Source organism: Glycine soja, chromosome 2 (assembly GCF_004193775.1).
Source record: "Glycine soja cultivar W05 chromosome 2, ASM419377v2, whole genome shotgun sequence".
Classification (NCBI taxonomy): Eukaryota; Viridiplantae; Streptophyta; class Magnoliopsida; order Fabales; family Fabaceae; genus Glycine; species Glycine soja.
In genome coordinates, this window is record NC_041003.1 from 46,755,491 (window position 1) to 46,782,158 (window position 26,668).

Below are 26,668 nucleotides of genomic sequence, written 5' to 3' on the forward strand. Positions count from 1 at the left end.
TCATGAACATAATAAGTACTCATATAAATGGATAGACTATTCTCTTATATTCTCTTATAAACTGATTTTTAAGAAGACGTTGATGCACTATAAAATTTAACAGTAATGCCCTTCAATTTTAATTTTGTGCCATTTTTAGCTCTTCACAAGTGCCAATCCAATCCCAGCCGGTGCAGAAAAACCATGAACACGCCGTGGCGTCGGAATTGAATGCGCGCGTGCGCACGTGTCAAACGCGACGACAGTTTTCTTCTCCAATTCAATACTACTACTACTACTATTACTATAACATAGACGGCGTGTTCTTCTTTCAAAACCCGGTTCATCTTTCTTTTTTGTTGCTGCCATATTCCTCCCATTTTTTTTCCTTCCTTCAATCTGCTGCTTCAATGGAAGGTTTGGCTTCTCTCAGGGTTCCCTTTCAGACCACCCAATTCCACTCTTCCAGACCCAGAACCTCTATTCTTCCATCCCAAGCCATTTTTTTCCACAAAAGAAGCTCCTTTTCATCCTTTTCTGCTAGTGCCCAGGTGAGATTTTTTTTGTATCATTTTGCAACCTTTTATCGTGTCTTCTTATGTATTAATATGGGTCTCTCTCGGTTTTTTGTTTTGGGAGTTGGGGGTTGAGTGATAATGGAAATGGGCAAGTATATAATTTGGGTTCAATTGGGGATGTATGAATGCTGAATTTTATGTTATGATGACTGCTTGTTGATTTTGTCATGTGGGTTTTGAGTTAGGTGGAGTCTAATGATGGTTCAGCTACAGTAGCCACACCTGGTGAATCTGTGACAGAGGCTCTGAAAACTAAGGAGTGGGAGGTGGGAATGTTCCAAAACGAGGTTGCAGCTAGCCAAGGTATAAGAATAAGGAGAAGACCACCATCTGGACCCCCTTTGCATTATGTAGGACCCTTTCAATTCAGGTTGCAGAATGAGGGAAATACTCCCCGGAACATTTTGGAAGAGATTGTGTGGAACAAAGACACAGAAGTCTCGCATGTATTGTGATTGATTTTCTTGGTGCTCTATTGTTCTTTATATATATGTTTTTTTTTCCAACCAAATAGATTGAATGTATTACTGGGGACTGTGTGATTTTCAGCTTAAAGAAAGAAAACCCCTCGGTGTGCTGAAGAAAGCTCTCGAAAATGCACCTCCTGCTAGGGATTTTATTGGTGCTCTAAAGGCAGCCAACGAACGAACTGGACTGCCAGGGTTGATTGCTGAAGTGAAGAAAGCGTCACCAAGTAGAGGTATCTTGAGAGAAGACTTTGATCCAGTAAGTTTGCGTTGTTTTCCTGTACCATTTTTACGGATAGAATTGTTATCTCTCTACTTTATTTGTAATTTTATGAAGTTCGTTTTTGATGTAATGTGTGAAATGTTTTAACTGGCTGACACCCCATTTCTTCTTGTTGGTTAGAGTTAGTCTATACAATTTTTATTTCATTTTAGGACTGTTAAGGGGTTTGAGGGGGTATTGTGTGTTGGTGAATAGAATGTAGAAGCTGTTGATGTTGGAGGTTGTTTGGAGTGAAGATGTTGTTGTTGTTCACAGAGGTGGAAGGATTCTCTGTCATGAAGATGCATCAGTTGTTCGGAGGTTTCGATGGGATGAGTGTTAAAAAAAATAAAAGGCTTAAATATTTGGATGGCTGGTGTGGAAAGATGGAAATTGGTAGTTAGCTTAGCTCAATGTCAGATTGCGGCGTCAACATGTTGGCAGATGAGTGTGTAATATCAAGTCAGTGGGATTACTTATATAGGCATTTAAACAAACACTATATGGGTACACTGTTAATGTCAGGCTACACAAAAAATTGTGAGATGTGTCTAATTTTAATTGTAATAATTCCTGTGACACACGAGTGATGAGTTTTACTCGTGAGGTTGTATAGCTTTTATTGGACTGTTTTTTAGCCTTTAGGTGGGACAGGGAATATCTGTCTGTTTTAGTCTAGCTTGCTGTTGAGCTTTATATTATGCAGCATCATGTTTTGTATAGAGTCTTTTTGTGGGCACCTTTTGTGCTCATTTCAAGCATTCTTATATCAATAAATTACTTTGCTTATAAAAAAAAATATTTCATTTTTATTTGGCTTCGTGACTGACACCCAATTGCATCTAGTTGGTTAAAGTTAGTCTATTCAATTTTATTTTTTATTTTTATTTGGCTTCCTGAATCTACCTGTTATAGAATAAGTGCTTGATCTGAGTCATGTTTGCAGAGATAGGTCTTAAATTGTTTTTGATGCATATCAATTTCTTCTCCTTTTTGCATCTCAAGCTTTTTGCTTCTCCTAATTAATTTTTTACCCCTTTGAGATGCATGCCCATCAAAATAAATTCCTTATCTCAAATCTATCATAGACTCTCTGTTCACTCCTACAATTATTGCATTTATGAAGTCAATCCTATAGTTTTTTAATTTTATCTTCTGTAAATAAGGACCTGTTCTAAATTTATTGTATCAGTCAGGAATATGTTATGTTTTCTCATTGAGTATCTTGATCTCTTAGTATTGTTGTATCAGCCAATGTATCATGCCCTTCAAGCAACTTATTTGACACTGTTGTTAGTTTGTATTTCTTCTCTTCATGGTATATGTCACAATTTTAGAGGTTTCTGTGATAGGTTGAAATTGCTAAAGCTTATGAGAAAGGTGGAGCAGCATGTCTAAGTGTTTTGACAGATGAAAAGTATTTTAAGGTAGACCAACACACCTGGAATTTGTTACGTGTACTGCTAGATAATATTTGGCTGATTCAGTACTAAGTGATATTGCAACAAAATTAACTCTATCTTAATATTGGTCCAGGGAAGCTTTGAAAATCTTGAGGCAATAAGAATGGCTGGCATAAAGGTTTGTTTTATGAATTGCATAGTCCCTGATATTGGATTTATTATACCATTTAATGCCTTTTGTAGACCATGTTGATGACTCTGGACAAAATATGCAGTGCCCTTTGTTGTGCAAAGAATTCATCATAGATGCATGGCAACTCTACTATGCTCGAACTAAAGGTGCAGATGCAGTCCTTTTAATTGCTGCTGTTTTGCCTGATCTTGACATCAAATACATGATCAAGATATGCAAATTACTGGGATTGACTGCACTTGTTGAGGTACGATTGGTGCTTTTTTTATTTGTTTCCTAAATTTGAATGACATTCAACTTCAACATTAACAAAACTTTTTAAGCTTACTGACATCTGGTGTTTAATATGAATTTAGTCCTCATGTTATGTTGAGTTTATCCCATTTTGTGTAAACTTGGTCCTAAAGTGGGCCACTTTGAGTTTTGATTAGTGCAATGTATAAACTGGGAACCTCTTTAATATAATGATTCTGTACATGATAGCAAGAATTAAAGTGTATTATATTTAATAGTATAGAATCTTTAGATTGACGAGGCCTATGTTGGAACCAGACACGAACCAAATTAGCTTCATCAAAACTTTGGATTCGCATGACTGATTTGATGATTATGATACCTGCAGTCCTTGTCTGTATTCAGTACTTATGTCAAGATACAAAAGTTGTCAATATAATTTTTCTAGACGAATCTGTATGCTATGTTTCCTTATCTGTGCTTACACCATAATTATAGGTCTACCATGCAGAATCTTTTATTTCCTGATGAACACGAGGATTTTTTGACATTTTATGTTGCTTGTTCACAGGTTCATGATGAGAGGGAATTTGATCGTGTTCTTGCAATTGAGGGGATTGAACTTATTGGCATTAACAACCGTAATCTTGGTATGTCTTATCACTCTTCTCTCTCTGTTCCCCCCTCCTACTTTTTTTCTTTTTTGATGAAATGGTATCTGGCTTCACTTAGTAATAGTATTTCAAATTAAATCCTTTTGATGTTTGATCTGCTTGTTTTCCAGTACCTCTCCAGTTGGATGTGTTTTTTATTTTTACTTTTGCTTTCATTTTCTGTATATTTTTCCAGTTTCTTCATTAATCTTCTTCATCTTTCTTATCCTTCTACATGGATACATTATCACTTTCTCAAATCCTAATTGTACCTTATAACAACAATCTTTTAGATCTCATAAAACTTTGAAATGATACAAGTATTTTTACCTGTATACTTTATGCTATTGCTTCCCTCCGGCAACAATTTTTTTCTGGCTTAATTGTGTACTTTTGGGCTTTTTAGTTTGAACTATGTGGGATTTTAATCCCTGAAGCTTTTTCTTAGCAAAGTTGTGCCTTGGTGACTTGTTGGTCATGGGTTCGAATCCGGAAACAGCCTCTTTGCATATGCAAGGGTAAGGCTGTGTACAACATCCCTCCCCCATACCTTCGCATAGCGAAGAACCTCTGGACAATGGGGTACGAAGTTTTTTTAAGCTTTTTCTTAGCAAATTAAGTTCCTTTATTTTTAAAATCAAGAGTACTATTACGTTTTTTTTTTTCCTTTTTCCCTTTACTTTGTTTTCTTTGTCATGCACACACCGGGCTGAGAATGCTAATAATTTACTACTTATTTTATCCTTTTGTCCCAATGTCTGAATATTTAAACTTGAGGATCTGACTCATCAACTGTGGCTTTTTCATATTGGGGATTGCAGAAACATTTGAGCTGGATATCAGCATCACAAAGAAGCTTCTTGAAGGAGAGCGAGGCAAAATAATCCGTGAGAGAGGCATAACTGTATGTGGCCTTTCCTTTGTTTAGACCTACTCGAAAGAAATATCATTTTATTTTGAATATCAACATCATGCTGATGATTTATATGGTTTGTTTAGATGGTTGGAGAATCTGGTCTGTTCACCCCTGATGATATTGCCTATGTTAAGGAAGCTGGTGTTAAAGCTGTAAGTATTGCCAATGACATTTCTACTCTAATTAAACACCTGGGAAATGGTAATTGAAATATTCAACTTCTTCCTAATCCTAACAGCAACCTCAATGACAATTCTAAATACCTTGTATGTGAGTCAGTCACATAAAATGTGTCACGGCCATGCAGTTTTGGCAAATTGTAAAAGCGATATAGGTACTAACAGGATTTTTGGAGCTACTAACATATGATACAGAATATAGTGGTGTCAGCCAAATTACTCATCATATACAACCATATCCTTGCAATCATGTTGTTTGTTGCAATTTTAATAATAATGAGTAAAACAGTTGTTAAATTTCATTAGCATATATTTGCCAACTGTGCCATATAAGGGGATTACTCAGGTTACCACAACTATCTAACATTTGTTACATGTAGATAATATTTAGTACATTTTCCAACACTTATAGTAAACCAACAATCAGCAGATGTTTCACATTATTTTACTCTTATCAGACACAATTTTTTACTCTTACTTTTTTTTTCAGATATTGGTTGGAGAGTCTATTGTAAAACAAAATGATCCTGGGAAGGGAATCAGCAATCTCTTTGGCAAAGATATCTCTTTGGGTTGAAGTGAGCTATCTTTCTTGAGATATATAGGCATTGGACATGACAGATTTTGATAAGGTTCTTGATTTGATGCTTTCAACCTTTGCTTGTACCAAATTATCATAACCTTGTCAACAACAGACTTGTACCTAAATAAACTTTGAATGTTTAATAATACTTTGCAAATAAATGATATCATTTTGGGACGATTGTTGGCGACAATTCTTCTGTGTCCTTAACTATGCATTTCATTTTGAAAAATTATATAGTAGATGTTATAACAAGTTCGAGTAAGTGTGTTGTAATTATACAAAAAGTTGTGATGTTGTATTATATAAACAATATATATGTTGTAGGTGAGATAACCTCATTAGCTAGGATAGGCGTTGATGTTTATTGAAAGAAAGTAATTATACTCTCAAATTTTATCTTTACAACTTTTACAGTCCGAAGTAGATATGAAAATGCTTTAATGTTTAAAAGATTTGTGCAAGTTTGAGTTTGTTCAGAAAATAAAAATATAACATGATAATTTTATGTTATTTTCAATATTAAATAAAAATATTTATGCGTAAAGCCGTAAATAAAATTAGATTAATATGAACTTAAAACAATATATTTTAAAAGAGGAATTAAAAGGTGTTTTTAGTGTATAACGGGATTTTCAGAATTATGTACCATTTGTAAACATAAGCTAAAATAATTTTTTAATTTGATGGAGGCCATTCAGTTCTTTTATTGAAAATCTTGTGGGGTATTTTATTGAGAAACTTTTTATAATGACATTGAAATAGATAAATTGTTGTCTCTATATATAAAAGTCATATTATAGAAAAGAAATGTAAATTTGGATTGAACAAAACACAAAGGATCAAGATTTAGTATTATGTAATTACTTATAAGTGATTTTTTAACATTAAATTTTAACTCTTTATATATGATTATATAATCTCGATTCTTATTCTATATATATATATATAATGCCCTCTCTATATATATTTATATAAACTTCCCTTTAACTTTGTTTTTGAAAAAGAATTACATCAACTGTGTTAATGATAATTTCTGACTGAACTGCATGCATTAATGATAATTGTTTTTTGAAATTCACACACACACACACACACATATATATATATATATATATATATATATATATATATATATATATATATATATATATATAAATAAAGGTCAATTTTAATATTATATTTTTTATATAAATTTAGACCCTAATAATAATACTAATAGTTATAGAAGTATCATACTAGAAATACTTAATGAGGTTAATCAATTCAAAATTTTAACAATATCATATAATTAAAACTAACATCTTTAAATAATTAGAATATCATTTTAAAATAAAACTATTAATTATAAGCCCAAAATTCAAATAATGTAAACATAGTATTGACAATAACAAAAATGAATACTCAATTTTAAATAATTTTAAATTTATATTATATATATTTATATATTACATATAATCAGGTATTGCATCATTATTATTACATGAAGAAATAAATTTCAATAGACTTAATTTTTTTAAACAACATCTAGTATAAAAATATAATTAATTATATTTTTCAATTTTAATATAAATTATATTTAATATGTTACTAAATATTTTAAAATTTAATTTTATTGATATTCATATAATTATTTATTTAAATAATAAATATAAATATAAAAAATATATAATTTAATTGAACTGGTATATTCAAGTGTAAAATCTAGTATAATAGAGTAATTTGCTCTTATGATAAAAAAGAAGAATAGTTTGCTGCGGAGAGGTTCGGGCTTTTGCCTTGTTAATGGTTGGTTATTATAGTAAATTGATTTTTTTAAAGGTGAATGTTAGTAATGATAAAAAAAGTCATCATTGGTTATTAATTTATTATTCTCTTTAAGATTACACGATGTTTTAGAAAAAAAATTATTTCAAAATATATATAATTTTACAAAATGAATGTTTTGCATTAAATATTTATTTTTAAGATTATCTTTAATCAATACTTAATGAAACTAGTATATAAGAAGAATAAACAAGTCATTTTTTAAGAAATAAAAAGTATATTAAGAAGTTATATAGTATTTTTTTAAAATTCAACAAACTAATTATATTTTTCATCATATAGGTGACAAAATCTTAAATGTCTTATAATCTAAAATCTGGAACTTAGGGAGTAATTTTTTATTATTGAAAGAGAACGGAATCCATTCTCTCACTTCAACCCAAGTTAATCTTAACAATAAATTGATATATTTGTATTCAAGCAATTTAACACAAACTTAATTAGATGAAGTACAAAGATTTCTTTTCTTGTTCAATTAATGTCGTGGTGTATATTTACTCACGTGTTCTTTTTGAATTTCAAGTTGATGTAGGAAACCCCAAGTACATACATACGAGATATGTATACACACCCACGACTTAAGATTTTATAATAGATTATTGAATTTTGGAAAGCGTAGATTCTACACTTCAAAACATAATCAAAGAAAATCTATCCATATAACTAGTTCTTTTTCAAAAGCAAATCATTACACAACTCACGACAATTTGAGTATTTTAAGCACCAGCAGCTCAAAACACAGAAGCTAGGAAACAACATCAAAGCTTCAGGGAACTTTTCAATGGCGAAACTTCAACCCCATACCTTGCAATGATGTACATTTGTACACACTCAGACCACAGAAAAGGCAAAGGAAGTGCTTCTAAAAACACCATTAATAGACTTAGAAGAAAGACACAATGCTGAACATGGCTGGGCTATCGCTCTTACTGCTGATACCAGTTTTCACCAAAACAAAGGTGAACTGACAAAGGAAAAGGAAAAATGCACGTGCCTCACCAGCAATGCTAATAGATGCCATGAAGAGCATCAACGCCTCAGGTTCAAGGCCATCATTTTTGTACTCACAAGTTTCAAGCACCTCTAGATGGCCTAATCGAAACAACTCTGTATGGTTTGGATTTCGTGCCCCATGCCAGCAAAGGGGATTTCCAAGGCTTGTTGAGACCAAATATGAGCTAGACAAAAGTCTTCAACAACGGACAAGTACTGAACCAACGACCACAACGTACTATTTCACACCCTTTTAGTTACCATGACTTACAAAAGGGGGTTGGAACGTTAAACCCTATGGGTCCATTTCCCATGCAGTAGCCAAAATCACTCTTAGTTGAGTTGACTCCTTCAAACAGTAGATTTAGATATGGAGGAGATGTGGATGAGAAATCGTGATTGTAACAGCCACAAGCGGGAGTAGTCACTCGGGAAAGGAACAGGCACAAAATGATGAAGTTGATAATCAAGGTAATGATGATGAAGAGCTAGACTTGGAGCTTCGACTTTGATCTCGATAGAATGTAGATGATCACTTCCTTTCCGTTTTATTGAACAATGACCTCTTCTTTAACAACCTTCAATGCCCTCTTTGCCCTGTGTTCAGAATCAATATATTTATAGTACTTTTAGACATTAATTATTTCAACAAGATATTATGTTTGCACATGAAGAACTTTGTGTAAAGCTAAAGCATATGATCACAGGATGAATTTAAATAACTGACCTACTGCATCGTACACCACATCAAACTTCTTTGGCAAATACTCAAAATTATTCTTCGAGTAACCAATAGGTAGGTCTGCTACCAAGTTCCTCAACAATTCCAGTTTTCCAGTACTAGCAGCAGCTGCTACCTTGGATTCCCTAAATTTCTTCACTTGATTTCCACTCTTAGTGCCACACCAACAATATGCTACCTTGGTGCAGTCTTTTCAAGTTTGACACACAAAAAGTTCAACAACACGAGTGAAACTAATAATATTAAAATTAAGAAAAAAAAATTGCTGGGCTAGCATAACGTATGCTCAGATGGAAAAGTTTAACAGAAATTAAGATAGAGTTAAGGGAATCTTACGGGTAAAGGAGAGTCAATGCCCTTGAAATAGCCAAGAGCCCTCTTATATAATCTACATTCTACCAAACTCACAGTCAAAGCTCAAAGTCTATGTCTTCATCATCATTATCTGGATTATCATCTTCATCATCTCGTGCTTGTTTCCATTCGCAAATCACTACTCCTACTTGTGGCTGGTTACAATGACTATTTCTCATCTACATCTCCTCCATAAGTCTGTTGTTGCTAGAAGGCATCAACTCTGCTGAGAGTGACTTTGACATTTGCACAGGAAATGGAGCCATAGGTTTAACGTGCCAACCGCCTCTTTGTAAGACATGATAACTAAATTTAAAGGGTGTGTACTAGTATGTTGTGTCTGTTGTTTCAGAAGTTTACCATTGTTGAAGACGTGTGTTTGGCTCATATTTGGGCTTATCAAACCTTGGAAATCCCCCATGCTGACTAGGGTAACAATTGAAGTTCAAACCCTAGAAAGAGTTGTTTGGATTAGACCCTCTAAAGAAGCTTGAAGCTTGTGAATGCAAAAGTGATGGCCTTGAGTTTGAGGCGTTGATGCTCTTCATGACCTCTATTAGCACTGTTGGTGAATGCGCATGAATCTTACCTTTTCCTTCGTGAGTTTCACCTTTGTATTGGTGAAAACTGGTATCAGCAGGAGGAGCATTAGCCTAGTCATGTGCAACATTGTGCCTTTCTGCTAATTCTATTATTGGTGTTGTTTGAAGCATTTTCTTTGCCTTCTCTCTGTGGTTTGAGTATGTAAACTGTACATCATTGGCAAGGCATAGGGCTGAAGTTTCACCATTGAAAAGCTCCCTAAACTTGGATGTTGTTTCCCAGATTCTGTGTTAAGCTGCTACTGATTCCTGTTGGCCAAGCGAGCTCGTTAATTAAAAGTTAATTATTGAAATTTGAATAACTCCATATATACACACAGTATGTTTTCTTTTTTTTCATTCTATTTTAGAGGAGTTGGATTAATAATATTTAGTGAAAGTGCCACAGAGGCAACATGTTACAGAAAAATGAAAACTTTTGCTTCATCCTCTTAACATCTAGCTAAGAAACACTCAAATTAACTAGATAATACTAATGTTAAGTATGCAAGCAAAAATGACGGACAATCTAAGATAACCAATCGAGCTCCTATGTGAATGAATTATCAAAAGCAACGTTTTAGTTCGTTGTGTACCTAATAATTGTTGTATGAAGAGTTAGATAAATTGCACAAGTTTAACTGTATAGGTGTGTCTCCAGAGAGACCATTAAACTTTGCTCATTAGTTTTCTTAGAACCCTAAATATAAAAAATATATCCAAAATAAATTTTGAAGCGAACAAATTTTAATACCGTCATATACCCAATTAATAAATTTCATATTGAACAAATAAAAATAGGGAAACATTATACCTTCTTGGACATTTTTTTCCCCCTCTTTTCAAACCTCGCCCTATCAATTTCTAAATAGTTCTTCATATCACAACCCCTCCTGAAGCTTTCCCTGTCAAAGAAGACTAATCAATATAACACAACTTTTACTATAAACCAAGCAAAATAAAACCCAATTCAATCGCAAACACAGACAGAGGATACCAAATCAAATCTCAAAAAGACCACAACATTTTAAAAGAAAAACATGCATAATAGCCACACAGACTAGAATCTTAGAGAACAAGCCTAAACAAGAATCATATTTTACAGACAAACCATAAAATTCACAACATAAATAACAGACCAATCATATCTTGTACTAAAAAAAAAGTGAAACTTCATTTATTATACATAAAATTTGAAACTTCTGAGTCAAAAAAAATATATTTGAAACTTCATTCATATATACTTCATCAACTAAACAACACCGGCGGTGGGGGTGTTAAAAATTTAAAAAAAACGTAGATGCAAAAAACAATTAAAGAAAAATAAAACAAAAATTACATACAATTCCTTAACTATTTTGATATTATTCTTCCATTAGCATCGAAATTTCGTTCATATCAGTGTGTAAGAACAATGCAAAAAACACTTGAGTGGAAATTGAATCTATATAGGTTTTGTAGATACATATCAAAGGAGAGAAAGTCTTACATAAAGAGACGGTGAGGTGAAATAGGGTGTCACAGTAGTGTATACCAGGCTTACCAGCCAAGGCAACAACCACAGGCACCGCACATATGTTTCACTCCAAACACGCGAATACGTACATGTATATATACACACACAAAACGCGTGAATGAATGAGCAAAAGTCTGGAAAGTCAAAACTGGCTTAGAAGAAAATAAAAAAAAAGGAAAAAAATTAATGGTTTTGGATATGCACATCAGGGTGGGTCATCAAAGTGTGCTTGTGTTGGTGGATCATCATATTTGGCAAGATTTGATGGTGGGAAATTAATGTTTATTGACGTGTTCATATTTCAAACGTTGTAACGCTTGTAATATTGTATGTAGTGTTCAATGCATCAACGGTTCAATTTGTTGCAAAACGCTGCTTATGTTGCGTTGCCAGTTGTTAAATTATCATTTTAACAATTTTCCTTTTCCTTCCAAAAATAATTCTTGTTTTAACAATTTTCTGAAGAAAAAAAATTCTATTAAGTTTTTGTATATATGTTTAATTCTAAATTGTTTTAATATAAAGTCAACTAATATCATTGTCCTTCAAACTGAATTGAAATAAATTTTAAACTAATTAATGTATATAGAAGATGCATGTATATCACTAACCTTAAAACAGAACAATAAATTTTAAATTAATTATTCAATTTATGCATAGAAGATATGTATGTATAACGTTATCCTTAAAACCGAATTGAAATAAATTTTAAATTAATGTATACAGAAGATGCATGCATATCATTATCCTCAAAACTGAATTGAAATAAATTTAAATTAATTATTCAATTAATGTATATAGAAGATGCATGCACACCATTATCCTTAAAACTGAACAATAAATTTTAAATTAATATATATAAGATATGTATGTATATCACTATCCTTAAAACTGAAATAAAATAAATTTTAAATTAATTATTAAATTAATGTATACAGAAGATGCATGCATATCATTATCCTTAAAACTGAATTGAAATAAATTTAAATTAATTATTCAATTAATGTATATAGAACATGCATGTATACCATTATCCTTAAAATTGAATAATAAATTTTAAATTAATTATTCAATTAATGTATAGAAGATATGTATGTATATCACTATCCTTACAATTGAACTGAAATAAATTTTAAATTAAACATTCAATTAATGAATAGAAGATGTATGTAAATAGCCTTTGTCTTTGACTGAAAAAGTCTATCGGGATTTTTTTTTTTAATTTTAAAGAATTTTAAATTCTAGAAATTTCAATTAATTGTTTCAATTGAAATTCTTTCATTTTTAAATTTTGTTGTTTGAATAAAAAAATTAAATTCCTTCAATTTGAAAACTGTATTTAGATAAAGCAATTAAATTTCTTATTTTGCTCAAATGTCCAAATTTCTTCTAAACATTTGTATTTTAATAAAACAGTTAATTTATTTTAGTTATAATAATTATATTTTATTCATTTATAAATTTTATTATTTAAAATATAATTTTTATTTTTCAAAATTATTTTATTTTGAATATATATTTTTTCTGCATTTATATTTTAAAAATATATAATTTATATAGACTTTTATTAAAAAAATTCCGTTTTAAAATGTTAAAACTTTAAATTTATTTTGAAAGAACATCCAAATAGATTATTTAAGGGGGAACATTTAAATCCTCCGAATAAATATTACTTTCCCTTTAATTTTTCCATCCAAAACAATTCAGCAAGAAAATTTATTTTTTGAAGAAAGTTAAAAGAATTCATGATAAAATAGTTTTTTTTGGATAGAATATTTGAAAGAAGATTTAATTTTTTTATATTTCTATGAATAATTTTGATTGATTAAAATAGTGAGATTTCAAATTCTCTCAAAAATTAAAAAAATTTGAGATTATCTTTTTGGAGATGCTCACTCTAACTTGTGACTCTTTTTTGCTCAACACTCACAACTACGGTGATTAAAGTTCTTACAGTTGACATTGACATAAGTTATTTTTCACTGACAATGACCGAAGTTTTTTCATTCAGAATTAATTTTTTGTATGATGTCAACCAAAACTATCTTTTGTTGATATCGACTAAGAATTTTTTTAGATGATGTTGGTTAGGGTTATTTTCTCATTGACGTTAGTCATGGAAATTTTTTGCTAACGTCGGCCATTTTTTTGCCGTTATTGTTCAGGTTTTTTCAGTTGATGTTGACCAATGACTTTTTAACCGACGTTTGCTAGATTTTTTCTACTGACATTGATTATGACTAACTTTCAAGTGGACACCTGCTAAGGTTTTTCAGCCGATGTTAGCTAGGTTTTTCCAACCAACATCAGGCAAAACTATTTTTTTAGCCAATATCGGCTAGGATTATTTTTTAGTCGATGTTAACTAGGATTTTTTGGCTAATGCCAATTAGATTTTCTTAGTCGACGTCGGTTAATATTTTTTTTTGCTGACATCGACTAAGATTTTCTGACTGACATCAACCAAAGCTATTTCTTAATCACATTAGTTAGGGTTTTTTGGTTGATGTTGGCTAGAGTTTTTTTGCTACCACCAACTAGATATTTTTGACTGACATTGAGCATGACTATTTTTAGTTGACATTGACTAGGTTCTTTCAGTCTTCATCCACTAGGGTTTTTTCGATTGACATTGGTCAGAGTTATTTTTTAGTCAACATCAGTCAAAACTATCTTATAGCCTATGTTGGCTAGGGTCTTTTGTCTAATATTGGTCAGGACTATTTTTTAGCCAACTTCGATTAGGGATTTTTTTGTCTAAGTTGACCAATGATATTTTTCGACTGACGTCTAGTAGGTTCTATTGATTAACATCGACCAAGTTATTTTTTAGTTGATATTGGGTAGGATTTTTTGTCAACTTTTTTTAGGATTTTTTAGGCCGACGTCTATTAGTAAGGACTATTTATTGATTGAAAAAGCCCATAAGACATCTACCAAAAAATCCAAAACCGACATTGGCTAAAAATAACTTTGGTCAATGTTGTTCGAAAAGACTCTAGTGAGTGTCGACCAAACGAACCCTAACCGACGTTGGTAAAGAAACCTAGTCAACATTGGCTGAAAAATAGACTCAACCAACGTTAGCCGAAAAATAGCCTAGTTGACGTCAGGTGACGAATATTCCCAGCATACTTTGACAAAATAACCCTATTTGATGTCGATCGAAAAATAGTCTTGATTGATATCAGTTTAACAACATCATTGATTGTGGTTAGACAAAATATTCCTAGTTAAAATTATCAATATTTTGTATTTTTAAATTATTAAAAATTGGAAAATATTTTTTAATTAATATTTTAAATTAGTTTGTGTTTGTTTTCTATAAAGTTTAATATTGAAATTTTATCTATTTTAAATATAAAATTGTAATTTTGCATATGGAAGAAATTGAATTGCTTTATCCAAATAAAGAATTGAAAATTGAAAAAATTTGAATTGATTTATCTAAACAAAATATTTAAAAAATAAAAGAAATTAAAATCAAAACAATTCAAATTCTCTTAAATTTTGAAATTTCTGATCCAAATACAAGGAAAAAGTATTTTACATTTGAAAGTCATGAATATTAATTTGGTTATTTGTAATATTTAAACTTTGGCCAAAAGTACCATCACATTTTAATTTAATGAAAATGCATTATTTAATGATATATATATATATATATATATATATATATATATATATATATATATATATATATATATATATTATCATTTATTATAAATTTATTATGTATGTTAAGATATTTGACTTTTATAATATTTACATTGCAAGTCATATAACAAATAATTTCATATTAGTTCAAAATATAAAAAGTCTTATACTATTAGTTATACTATTAGTGAATAAAAATTAAACTCATTATACTTTACTTAACATGAATTAATTATTATTATAAAAAAAACTTTAGGTACATAGTTTTCATTTATTTTACAACTTCCAAGAATAGTGCTTTAAATATTTTTTCAACATTTTCATGATAATTTTTAATTAAAATTATAGGTAAAGAGTATGAATTTTAATTAAAATTTATACATAAAAATTATAAAAATGTCAGCCATATATATTTTTCCTAAGGTGAATAAAGAATATAATGATTAAAAAAATAATTATTAAGGTTGTAATATTTTATAATTATATATATATATATATATATATATATATATATATATATATATATATATATGCATTTTAGTATAATTTTAATTAATAGTTATAAAACTTTAATTTTACACATAAATGATATAAAAAAGAAATGAAAGATAAAACATTAAATGTAATAGTTATATCACCAATGATTGAATGTAAAATAAGATAATTATCTAAATTTTATTGATTATTGAATATGAGATTGTTTAACTTTCTTTTTACTTGGATCAATTATACAAATCCCTTATTAATTTATATGAAATTTCAGTTGATCACATTTATGATAATTAATGAACATACTCATAAAGATATGAAGTACACAGGACTGAAATCGAATGAATTATAACTTTGTTTTGACTAAACTCTGAAATTGGAAAGTAAAAATAATAATAACTTATTTTGAAAGTCAAGTAACAACATGTCATCTTCTTTGAAAATTTTCAAACAGTCAAAATAATAAATGGATTTATTAATAGTTTTAAATAAAATTTTACATAATAAATAAAAACAAAATATTTTTTTAATGGTCAATAATATGAAGTGAAAAAAAAGAACCAAATTATTCTTATAAGTAAATTGCATACATTTCTTTCTTCTTAGAAATGTGAGTATTAGACTATGCTCTTGTGTTATATTAAAATAATTTTTTCTTTCTTGACAAATAAAAATACACTACACCTTACTTTTTTAAATTTTTTTTGTCAAAGTTTCATTAACTTCCATTAAAAATAAACATTATCACCAAAATATCTTTTCCATTTTTCTTTATTGAAAGACATAACCATTTCACTGTTTTCTTCTCTTATGTTAAATAAGCACTCCTTTGGAGACAAATTTAAGATAAAAATACAATATAGTATATTTTCCTCTATTTTTTTAAAAATAATTTGACAATTAAGATATTTTTTACAACCGAACTTTTTTTTTATTAAGAGACAAATTTTTTACATGATTTTTAAAAAAATTTGTCCAAGTTTTGTTAACTTCCATTTTAAAAAATATATTACCAATGTATCTTTTACACTTTCCTCTCTTTCTTTCTTTTTTGTTTAGGATTACGCTTTCCTTCCTTAAAACATGGGAACAGTTCACTTTTCTTTCTCTCATAAAAAAAGCATTCATTTTACTTTAAGGCAGCAAATCTAAGATAAAAGATACTGTATTTTACTATATTTTCTATTGTTTCAAATATAGTTTTAAGACCAAATTATATTTTACAAGTCAAAGAATTTTTATTATGAGGCAACTTTTTTGCTTTTCTTTTGAAATTATTATTTATAAAGATTTAACTTCAAAGCTTATACTAAAAAGTTCTTTTAATTAGTAAACTAAACTATTAATTAAAAGATACACTATTTGATTTCAAAATATATAGATACATAATGCATTAGTCTCCGAGTTAGGGAATATCTTGAATGAAAGTAAAAAAGTAAAAAAAATAAAATCATGACACTTTAAAACTATTGTCATCATTATTATGTCCACATGCATTTCAGATTACATGAAAAGTATATTCTGATGAGTATGATTAAATTATTTGTTAAAACTATGATTACATTGAATAGAGATATAAAGTCATAGGTTCGATCTTCATTGCCATCGACAAAAAAAAAATTACATTTATCTGATATTTTATTATTTGGTGTAGTAATTTTTGTGCGATGTGCTTGCAGTACTTTTTGTTTGTTATGTCAAAATAGTGTGCAAATATAAAATCTATATATTTTAGTTGTAGTGCTAGAAATAAATGCACTATTTGACATATTCTCTTCACATTAAACATAGGAAACCGCTTAAGTAAAAAAAAAGAAAAGAAAAGAAAAGAAAGGGAAATCACGTCACAGATGTGTTATCAAACTGTCCAAACACGTGGTATCTTTTTTCTAATTTTTCTTTCTCTCCGTTAATGGATTGTGTTCATATCTAATATACTACTGCCTTATAATTAAAGATTATTTTGTTGATGGTTGTCGGATATGGAACCAAATTGAATTGCTATGTTCTTTTTGTTGATGGTTCTTAGGGACTGTCCCAAAGTCATGAGAATTTGGAATATGCTTCATCTGGATGCATCTCAAATAATATTGATGAGGATGCGTCTTCTTGGCTTTGGGGAAAACATCACAGCAGATCATGACGAGTTTATTCGTTGTTGACTGTTTGTTTATTTGGAAGGCTCACAATGCTCAAAATTTTCAGGATACAGTTCATGATTACTCAGTCCTCAGATGTAGATAATTTCCTTGTTCTTGTTGTCCTTTTTTTTTTTTTTTATCTTTCTGACTGATAAAAACTATAAATATGAGATCAATCATTCAATGTCCTATCTTATAGCCTATCATCATCAATTTAGAAAAGGAATGAGATCAGAAATATATGACTGTTTGTGCGAATGTCAAAGCTTCTTACATTTTCAATTGCATTGGAATGATAATGCAAATTTAATTTCAAATAATCTGTATAAAAATTGAAATTGTAAAGAACATTGAAGAACATAGTACTTTACTGGGGAGAGGGATAGAGTGGATCAATCCTAACAATCAACAACAGTAAAATCTACTAGCTCGTTAAAGCATAGGCCAGTTGCATAAAGTGAGCAATCACACAGGAAAAACTTAGTTTACAAAACCAAACAACCACAACAATAGCCTTATCTCACTATATGAGTATTTTACAAAATCAGTCATAAATTCTGTATGACTTTACAAAGAAGACATAACATTAGAATCAATAAAGAATGGCAAGACACTGATGCATGAATTGTGGATATTGATCCATGCATAGGAAATAGGATTAAATTCATGCCTTTTTCTTGCTTCGCTTTCCCAAGGGAAGTGATATTTGGATGAATCCAATTTTTTTCCTCTGTGCTATGAACTGCCTTTGATTGCTCCCATCTTTCTCTGGTATTGTAGGCAGAGTTTGATCCTGCCTCAATGCTCGAAGCATTTGACTCAATGCTACCTTTCTTTCAGAGTGCTCTTCCATCTCCTTAGTTGTAGTATATTCTTCAGGAACTTGCTTTTTGCTAAGTACATCTCTCATTGAAACTGAAGACATTAAGATCGGCTTCGGATCGTTGTTCATTGTAATCGACCTGGTTACATCCGGTAGAGGACAATCATGACAATTTCCAGATTGATCGAACTTCTTGGGCTTAACATAGTTATCCACTGGCTGACCTATTAGATCATCCTGAGGAATCCATCTCCGAAGTGCCTCTTCAGCAGCATGTTGCTTTCTGTTTGCACTTTCAACACTGTTTAATGCCTCAGTCAAGACTTGTTTGCTGCGTATAACTTCTTCTGTTGCTTCCTCTAATTTTTTCAAAATAGTCAATTTAGAAGAACCTATTTTGTCAACTTGGAACTTGGAATCTATCACCTTCTTCAAGGTTGACTCTTGAGGAATTTGAACTATGGGGTGCAGAGGAGAGCACTCCCCTATGGCAAATGGCATTTTCTGACATTCTGGAGGAGCAAATTCTGATGATATCTCAGGGCTGCATAGAGCCTCAATCTCAGCAAGAGCAACAGCTTCTGCTGCTATTGCGGCTTCTTCCATCTTTTTAGCCGCAAACCACCTCATCTCAGCAGTCTTAATACTAAATCCATTCTCTCCAAACTCAGGCAAGGGCCTTGAAACTTCAGATATTCTTGTTTCACTCATTCCATTTGACTGTCCAGTATCAAATTTGAAACTCCTCCCAACATTTAGGAGATGATGACAAGTGCAACTTGTTCCTACAGTAGCTTCAGGTGGAGTTAACCTTGCTTCTTTTCTGGCCACTTCTTGAGCAGATACAGCAGCAAACTTTGATGCTAGCTTCTCACGGGTCCTCTCAACAAAAAGCCTATCCTTCTTCATCTTCTTATTCAAAGCTTCAACAGAAGACTGTATCGCCCTGAGATCACTTATAGTTTTACCAAGGCTCATTTTAGCTTGTCTTAACTCCATCATGAACAGATCAGGTGATAAAGTAGCCCACGGGCTCCTACATTGTAATGCCTGCTCCTCATTGTTAATATCATTCACACAATTTTTAACAGGAACTCCAATCTGTTCACATGAATTCCCACCCGGAGTTGCAAAACAATTCAATGCTTCTGATTGTAGCTGCTTCTTTAATTCCTCCAAAATTGCTTTGGTAGCTCCCAGTTCCTCAAGCACGTCAAGAGTTTCGAGTTCTTTCACTATCAAATCCTTTTCCAACTTCGCTGCTTCCTCCTCCACTCTCTTTATGTCAAAGTCTTCAGCACTGTTCTGTTATAACAGCAATCTTCAACATCAGAGAGTAAATCACCACAGGGGCATAATTCCACAAATCAAGAACTATATTTTATTTAAACAGAATGCATGGTGAGTATGAGAGGCTCAGAAAAAATAAACATTTTTGCAGCTCCCATGCATCTCAACCTAAAACAATTCCTTCTCAGAATTGCCGTATTGCTCAATTACTTTCATTCAACGTTTGTATCTAACTAATTATCAAGTAAAAAGCAAATAATACATAACACTAGGAACACTCAAACACAAAACAAAAACAATAAAAACACATAACACATTCATAACTTAAAATAAAGTAGAAACAAACACAGAGAGATGAAAATTTACATAAGCCTCTCCAAAATTGTAAAAGGGAATCCAAGGTCCGGTTGTTTCGAAACGGGTCACCGCTTCCTTGACAGACCCAAAAGGCGGCGAAGTATCAATTTCAGCTCTCAAACCCACTCTCCTTATTCCCGGTTTCCGACCCGACCCGGATCCGATACCGAGCTCGGGTTTCAGTTCCGGCGTTGCCGGCGGAGACGACTCGGCCATTGGCGCAAAGAGCAATGGGAACGCGGGTTTCAGAGAAGCATTGAGAGCTAAAGCAACATAAAGGTTCGAGCTTTGACTTTTTTGAAGCACCCATTTGTGTGATTTATTGCAATACCGAGGTCAAGGAAGGAAGGGTGCGTGATGATGGTGTCGCGGGGCCACACTACAAGCGAAAGGGGAAAGCGGAAAAGAGAGAAAAAAAAGAAAAAAAGGAGGAGCGGTGGCGGAAAGCGCTTCTGAGGGGGTGGATGATAGGGTGGGGATGGTAACGTGGAGTTACGGTGTGGACTATGGTGTGGTTGGTCAGGAAGAAAATGCAAAGGTTTTGGTTTTTTTTGTTGTGGTTACGTGTTGTGAAGTGTGACCAATGAGGATGCGCCACGTCAGAGGATTTTGCTGAGGCTGAGATTGTGGTGTGGGTGATTTTGAGCGTGATTAGCGGTTAGGAAAAAAAAAGGCAAAAACATTCTTTTTTTGATTTTTCGTGCATGGAAACGACGACGTATTATTGCGTGCCGCTGTCTGGAGAGGCTGGGTGGGTTTGCAATGATACAACGCTGCCTCAAGCAAAAAGAAAAAGAACAAAACTTAATAAATGAATAATGTTATTCGAGCATTGTGTACACTAATAAACTATTCGTGTCTTTTCTTTCTTTTGTTTACGCAAGAGGGAAGAAACAAAGAAAACAAAAGGGGAAAAATACTAACTACTCGTGTCTTCAAAAACAAAAAGTAAGTTACACATGTCGCCTTTTAAAAATAACTCAAGTTTGAATCCAAAAAATGAAGGTAAATCCTTTTCTTGATGCTTGCCACGCCTAGGGTATGGCAACCTCTGGTTGTCATTTTCTTCAAGTTTCCAAGCTTGTAATATTTCCTTTGCTCAATCTGAGCTCCCAATTGTCCTTCTCTTGGTTCTAAATTACTCCAACTCTAGATCCTTATGCTCCAAGGCCAAACCAACCTAAACTAAGAAAACTATACTATTAAACCCAAAATGCATACAACATCAATTACACACACATAAATGTAATTTTTTTTTTTTTATACTTTCTCCTACTTACACACATAGAATTTTCATGATCGCCAAATATACAAATTAATTATTATTATAATAATTAATTATTTATATTACAATAAAAGTCAAATATAAAAATTGTAAAAACATATTTTTTTAGCTTTTAATTTTTTTTGTTTTCTTTTTAAGATTTTCTTAAATCTATTTAATTACATATTTAAATTGGAATTTTCTCAATATATAATTTATTTAAAAATATATATAAATAAATTGAATTAAAAAAATAGGATAATTAAGAGTAAGTTCCGGCCAAATTAATTTTCTTGATCTCAATCGATGGAGGTGGAATTGAATATAATTTTGTCAATTCAATATGATCTCCAAACCTAATCCCAGCTTATTCAGACCATTCTTCGTGATAAATTAAATGAATTAATAAATCAAAGCAACTTTCATATCGGAAGGAAGTTGTTTAGCACCCCTATGGAGCGTAACGAATCTGCCCCCACAGCATATCAATGGCAGTAACAAGTGAATTCTGTTATTTAAAGTGCAATATATATATATATATATATATATATATATATATATATATATATATATATATATATATATATATATATATATATATAAAATAACAAGCACATGATTAAGATGTCCCAACGTAAATATTCCGCATCTCAACATGGCACCTTGAGTGGAGTAGTGCCAATTAATCATAACTTTCAGATTTAGTGAACAACACATTTAAATCCTAATAGATATATACATAATTAATGTTTGTTGTCGTTTAATATGTTAATATTTCACCATTCAATGTATCTGACTCACAGTAGAAGAGGGGAATTCCTGCATCGAATTCTTTTTCCAGCACTATGGACCAGTGCATGCATGGTCATGCTGTACATGTTGATTCAACGCAAAGTGATATATAATGGTAATTTCTCTTTATAGTAAAGGGCCATTTTTTAATTATTTTTCTTACACGTCACAGAATATCTAATTAGTGAAATGGTTGAATACAATGAACAAATTTTCATTTGGTGTAGAAATTAGAATTATATTACAGAGCAAATTAAAAGATACAGTTAACGTACGGTATCCACGTGTTGGTGCAATTCTCCAATGAAAAAGCATAGGGCTTTTCTGATCACACAGCTCATCCCATATGTGACATTTCATGGCTAATAAATAATAGTAATACCCTTCACACTGTTATGTACTGTCTGATATGTCTCTATCCGTGATGCCCGAGTAGGTCAACGTATTCATTAATTTCTTCCTGCTATTTCATGAGGATGAATTTTCAGCATCCAATATATCCAAGCTTGGGTACAAAATAAAGTTCGGTAGGAGAAGGTCATGGTGCAAAATGAAGGCCTCTAATCAACGATACCTAACACATTTTACTAGCAACAGATAATTAGATGGGTTTATTTTTTCATTTATTTGGTTATATTAGAAGAGATAAAAGTTACCGATCAGATAATATAATTTTTGTCGCGTGCATTGATTAATTTTGGTGTCCTTGATGTCATTGGATTCTTTTTTTTTCCCTCATAAATATCCTCCTTCAGAGACCATTTTTGCAAGGCATGATCTAACATAAAATATAGACATCTTTCCCTTAAAAAATTCAAACCCTAGTTAGATATGTTAAGAAAAATTAATCTCTTTCAATAGATCCAACTTCATCACTTTGTCATGTCATTCGATTCCTTGATCATATATAACTTCTCATGTGTACCCAAGTTGAAAATGGACTTTGAGACCTTTCACACAAACCCTGTTGATGTTACTTAAATTGTGCTCGAATAATCAATGAGTATTAGATTTCTTGGATACGATATGGCAATTAGGTAGATATGAAACTCTTTAGGAAAGCAATTATACTGCATCAAAGAAAAAGGAAAGCAATTATACAGTATGTAGTATATATCTACAAATTTCTCCTTTCTCATTCATGATCACGACATGTTTTCATTTATTACAGTGTTCCCCAGTAACCAAATTCCCTTTCCCCTCAACCGTTTCTGAGCACCAATGATTTATAAAGGAACTACCTTGGCTACTTTAGTCAATGGTCCAGATTCTTCCATAAATAATTGAGCAGCTACCACTAATAACCCATTCAATTTCATAGTTTAATGACCAACTATCTATATCATGCATTAAATCTCGCCACAACTAAATTGGTGCAGGCCCTCCAATAAATCCCTATTATTAAATTGATCGAACAGCCCGGGCCCTCCTTGATTAAAATCCATGCTTAAATTAATTCCCATATGAAGTAACCCAATTCTTCAGTAATTTTAGAAGAACATGCACTCTTTATTATATTTAGACGTTTTAACTTTTAAGAGAATTAAGTACGGGGAAGTCATAAAACAATGGTAAGGTCTAGATAGCAAATATAAGAGTGTAGTACACACCCTGTTGTATGAGGCATATCATAGATCATAGTCGAGATAAAAAAAATCATATACTTCTCAATCCAAAATGCTCAATGATGGTGGTGCCAATCATGTCTCAATTGAGAAGTCCTTCAGAATAAAAGAGGATGATAGGTTCTTTTCAAGGCTAATGTCCAAGGAAACCTCCATGGCTAACTCTTCTTCAAGGGTCTTCTATTATGGAGAAACATCAATTGCAGTTCCTTTCATGTGGGAGGCACAACCTGGCACCCCAAAACACCCTTCTTCTGAGACTTGTCTACCGCCCCTTACACCCCCACCTTCATATTATTCCAATTCCAAGTCGAAAAACAAGAGAAGAAACTCAAAGTCCAATATATTTTCATGTTTTATGCCAAAGTTTATAGTGGCAAGAAAGGGACATGTGTCACCAACATCATCTCGCTCATCATCCTCATCCTCATCATCATCATGGTCATCGGTATATCCGGCATACTCATATTCCATGAGGGACACAGATCAAGGAAGCATCTCTTTCTCACGCTCTACAAATGTTTGCTCTTTTCTCAAACACAGCTTCAAACGGATTTAGAGGCTGTTATTCCTTTGGGAACATAAAGAATGCAATTGTGAGCCATGGAGCAATCTAGTTTGTGGAGGTAATTAACATCATTAGGAATTGATTTTCTACATGGTTTACATAGTGTGGAAAATCTTTGAAAATGTAGTTGTTTGGTTGGTGATTGTATGGGGTTTAAATGTGTTGGACACAATAATTTCCTATCTCGTTGGAAAATCTCATGATTTAGGTTGAGAATGTATATGCTTGAAATTAGAAGCCTTTTTTTTTTACTATAATATACTTGAGTGAAGTTAAATCTTCTAGTTAGTTAATTATAGCAAATCTAGATATTCAAGTGGCCAAGCTATACATGCGCCTAAATGTCTAATTGGAATCATAACTACCATATCACAATAATAAATAGAGATGAGTACAGTTTTATTTTATTTTATTTTTGGTGATACGGGAAGTTAAAAAATAACTACAGCAAAACACAACATGACACAATTGGTGAGTAAATTTGGAATTTTGAACATGAGATATTCTGTTTTGGGTACATAAAGCTTGAAATTTTTTATTCAAGCTAACTTATACTTTCCTTTAAAAATTCATGCACACCACGCTTTTTAATATATAAGAGGTAATAATTGGACTCTTTATCTTAATTAATTCGTTTTTTTTCATAAAAAGAATTCTTTTATTGGACTATCATTATCCTAAACTGATGCCTTTGTCATTGATAGGCCTATTCCAATCTAATCCCTCCATTTTTGCCAAATCCCATCCTTTTCCTCTTATAATGATTGGTGTATGAGAGAGAGAAAAGAAATAAAATTACTTCGAGAGTAAGAGAGAGAGAGAGTTACTCAAGATGTTATTTTGTTCGTTTTAAAATTTTCACGTATCTCAATCACTCAGTGCTTGCGTTATTTTATTTGTGTTGTTTTTAATTTACATCATTGCATCTGTATCTAACTGTTACTATTTACTGACTTACAATGCTTTTTTGGTCAAATAAGAACTGGATCTAACCACAAAAGCCCAAAGATGAACATTCTAAAGATGTTCCATTCGCTCAATAAATGAATAAATTTATAAAAAAATGTATCTTAAATCTCTCGTTTTCCGTCTAAAATTGACTTTAATTCTCATACTTTAAAAATGATATTTGTCTTCATATATTTTATAATTGATAAACTTTGTTTCTCAGCCTAGTATCTTAAGTTCCATAAAGAGAAAATAACTTTGTTAATTATAAAAAAAAATACGAGAATAAAAAATGTTTTTTAAATCAAAATCAATTTTGACAAAAAATAAGAAACTTATAAGACATTTTACCCATGAATTTAACGACTCTCAGAAAGATTTTCTTAAATTAGGATATTATTACCTCCCCCTAAAGTTGTTTTGTTCCGAAAGACAACAAGAATCTAACAATTATCATAGAAAGGCATCAGGAGAGAGCATCTAATTTCCCTCAAAAGCTAAAGACGGAGATAACAACATCATGATAGGATTAATCTAATTAATCTTGTTTCGCTCAACAACAAAATCACAATAAATTTTGTTTCATCATTAATCATAACGTATTTGATTTGGTTTTGAAGGATTTGTCATGTCTCAAACCTCAGACTATCAATATGATATATTGCAATAAGCATAAACTACTGGTCAGATTGAAGACAGGCATTAATCATAACACAGTCATAAACTCAACGACAAAAACCAAGAATTTGGGCCGAAGAAAGCCCAAACAGAACCAAATTATGGGTATCATTGAACTTAGGCCAACTCAAATATGTTTAATCATATTCTCCCCGGACATGCATTATCCAATGGTCAGAATGCGCCTGTCCGTGTCTTAGGTTCTTGGATTCCAAATGGTCCCTCACTAACATTAACCGAAAACAAAGAAAATTGCTTGCTACACCTCCAATATTTCTCCCTGCACCTTTTTAAACTTCTGGAACATTTATTCTGAAATGTAAAATCACATTGCAGAACAGTCTTTTCAGAAGGTAAATTTTTATGGAAAGATTATTCTGAAATGTAATTGTATATTCCAAAATAGTTACAGGAAACAATTAGAGAGATGCAGATCCAATAAATATCAAGCTCGTTATTCGATCGTGTAAAAAAACATTATTGCTCATATGATCGGAGTATATTTCTTAGTTGTGAAAAATAATTTAAAGTTCAATGTTTTAACAAGGCACCAAATTGTATGCTTAGCACCAATTA

At 31.5% G+C, this 26,668-nt stretch overlaps 3 protein-coding genes and 1 long non-coding RNA gene across 4 annotated transcripts; 2 read left to right on the forward strand and 2 right to left on the reverse strand.

The window, feature by feature from the left end:
- The first annotated feature begins 111 nt into the window (after positions 1–111).
- Positions 112–5,640, forward strand: LOC114399380 (indole-3-glycerol phosphate synthase, chloroplastic-like). The gene is made up of 10 exons (XM_028361573.1): positions 112–530; positions 743–1,003; positions 1,107–1,283; positions 2,639–2,713; positions 2,823–2,867; positions 2,965–3,129; positions 3,688–3,766; positions 4,591–4,673; positions 4,769–4,837; positions 5,355–5,640. The coding sequence occupies exons 1-10, from the start codon at positions 390–392 to the stop codon at positions 5,439–5,441; spliced, it is 1,182 nt and encodes a 393-aa protein (XP_028217374.1). The 5' UTR covers positions 112–389; the 3' UTR covers positions 5,442–5,640.
- Positions 5,641–7,911: 2,271 nt separating this feature from the next.
- Positions 7,912–11,518, reverse strand: LOC114399391. The gene is made up of 5 exons (XR_003663712.1): positions 11,434–11,518; positions 10,759–10,849; positions 9,346–10,214; positions 8,995–9,198; positions 7,912–8,864 (listed from the first exon to the last, which is right to left on the reverse strand). It is a non-coding gene; the product is annotated as an uncharacterized LOC114399391 (long non-coding RNA).
- Positions 11,519–18,093: 6,575 nt separating this feature from the next.
- Positions 18,094–20,941, reverse strand: LOC114399400 (WEB family protein At2g40480-like). The gene is made up of 2 exons (XM_028361585.1): positions 20,227–20,941; positions 18,094–19,875 (listed from the first exon to the last, which is right to left on the reverse strand). Exons 1-2 carry the CDS (start codon positions 20,431–20,433, stop codon positions 18,412–18,414), a joined length of 1,671 nt encoding a protein of 556 aa, XP_028217386.1. The 5' UTR covers positions 20,434–20,941; the 3' UTR covers positions 18,094–18,411.
- A 2,864-nt stretch (positions 20,942–23,805) lies between these two features.
- Positions 23,806–24,750, forward strand: LOC114399409. The gene has a single exon (XM_028361595.1). It carries the CDS (start codon positions 23,951–23,953, stop codon positions 24,455–24,457), a length of 507 nt encoding a protein of 168 aa, XP_028217396.1. The 5' UTR covers positions 23,806–23,950; the 3' UTR covers positions 24,458–24,750.
- Positions 24,751–26,668: the final 1,918 nt, after the last annotated feature.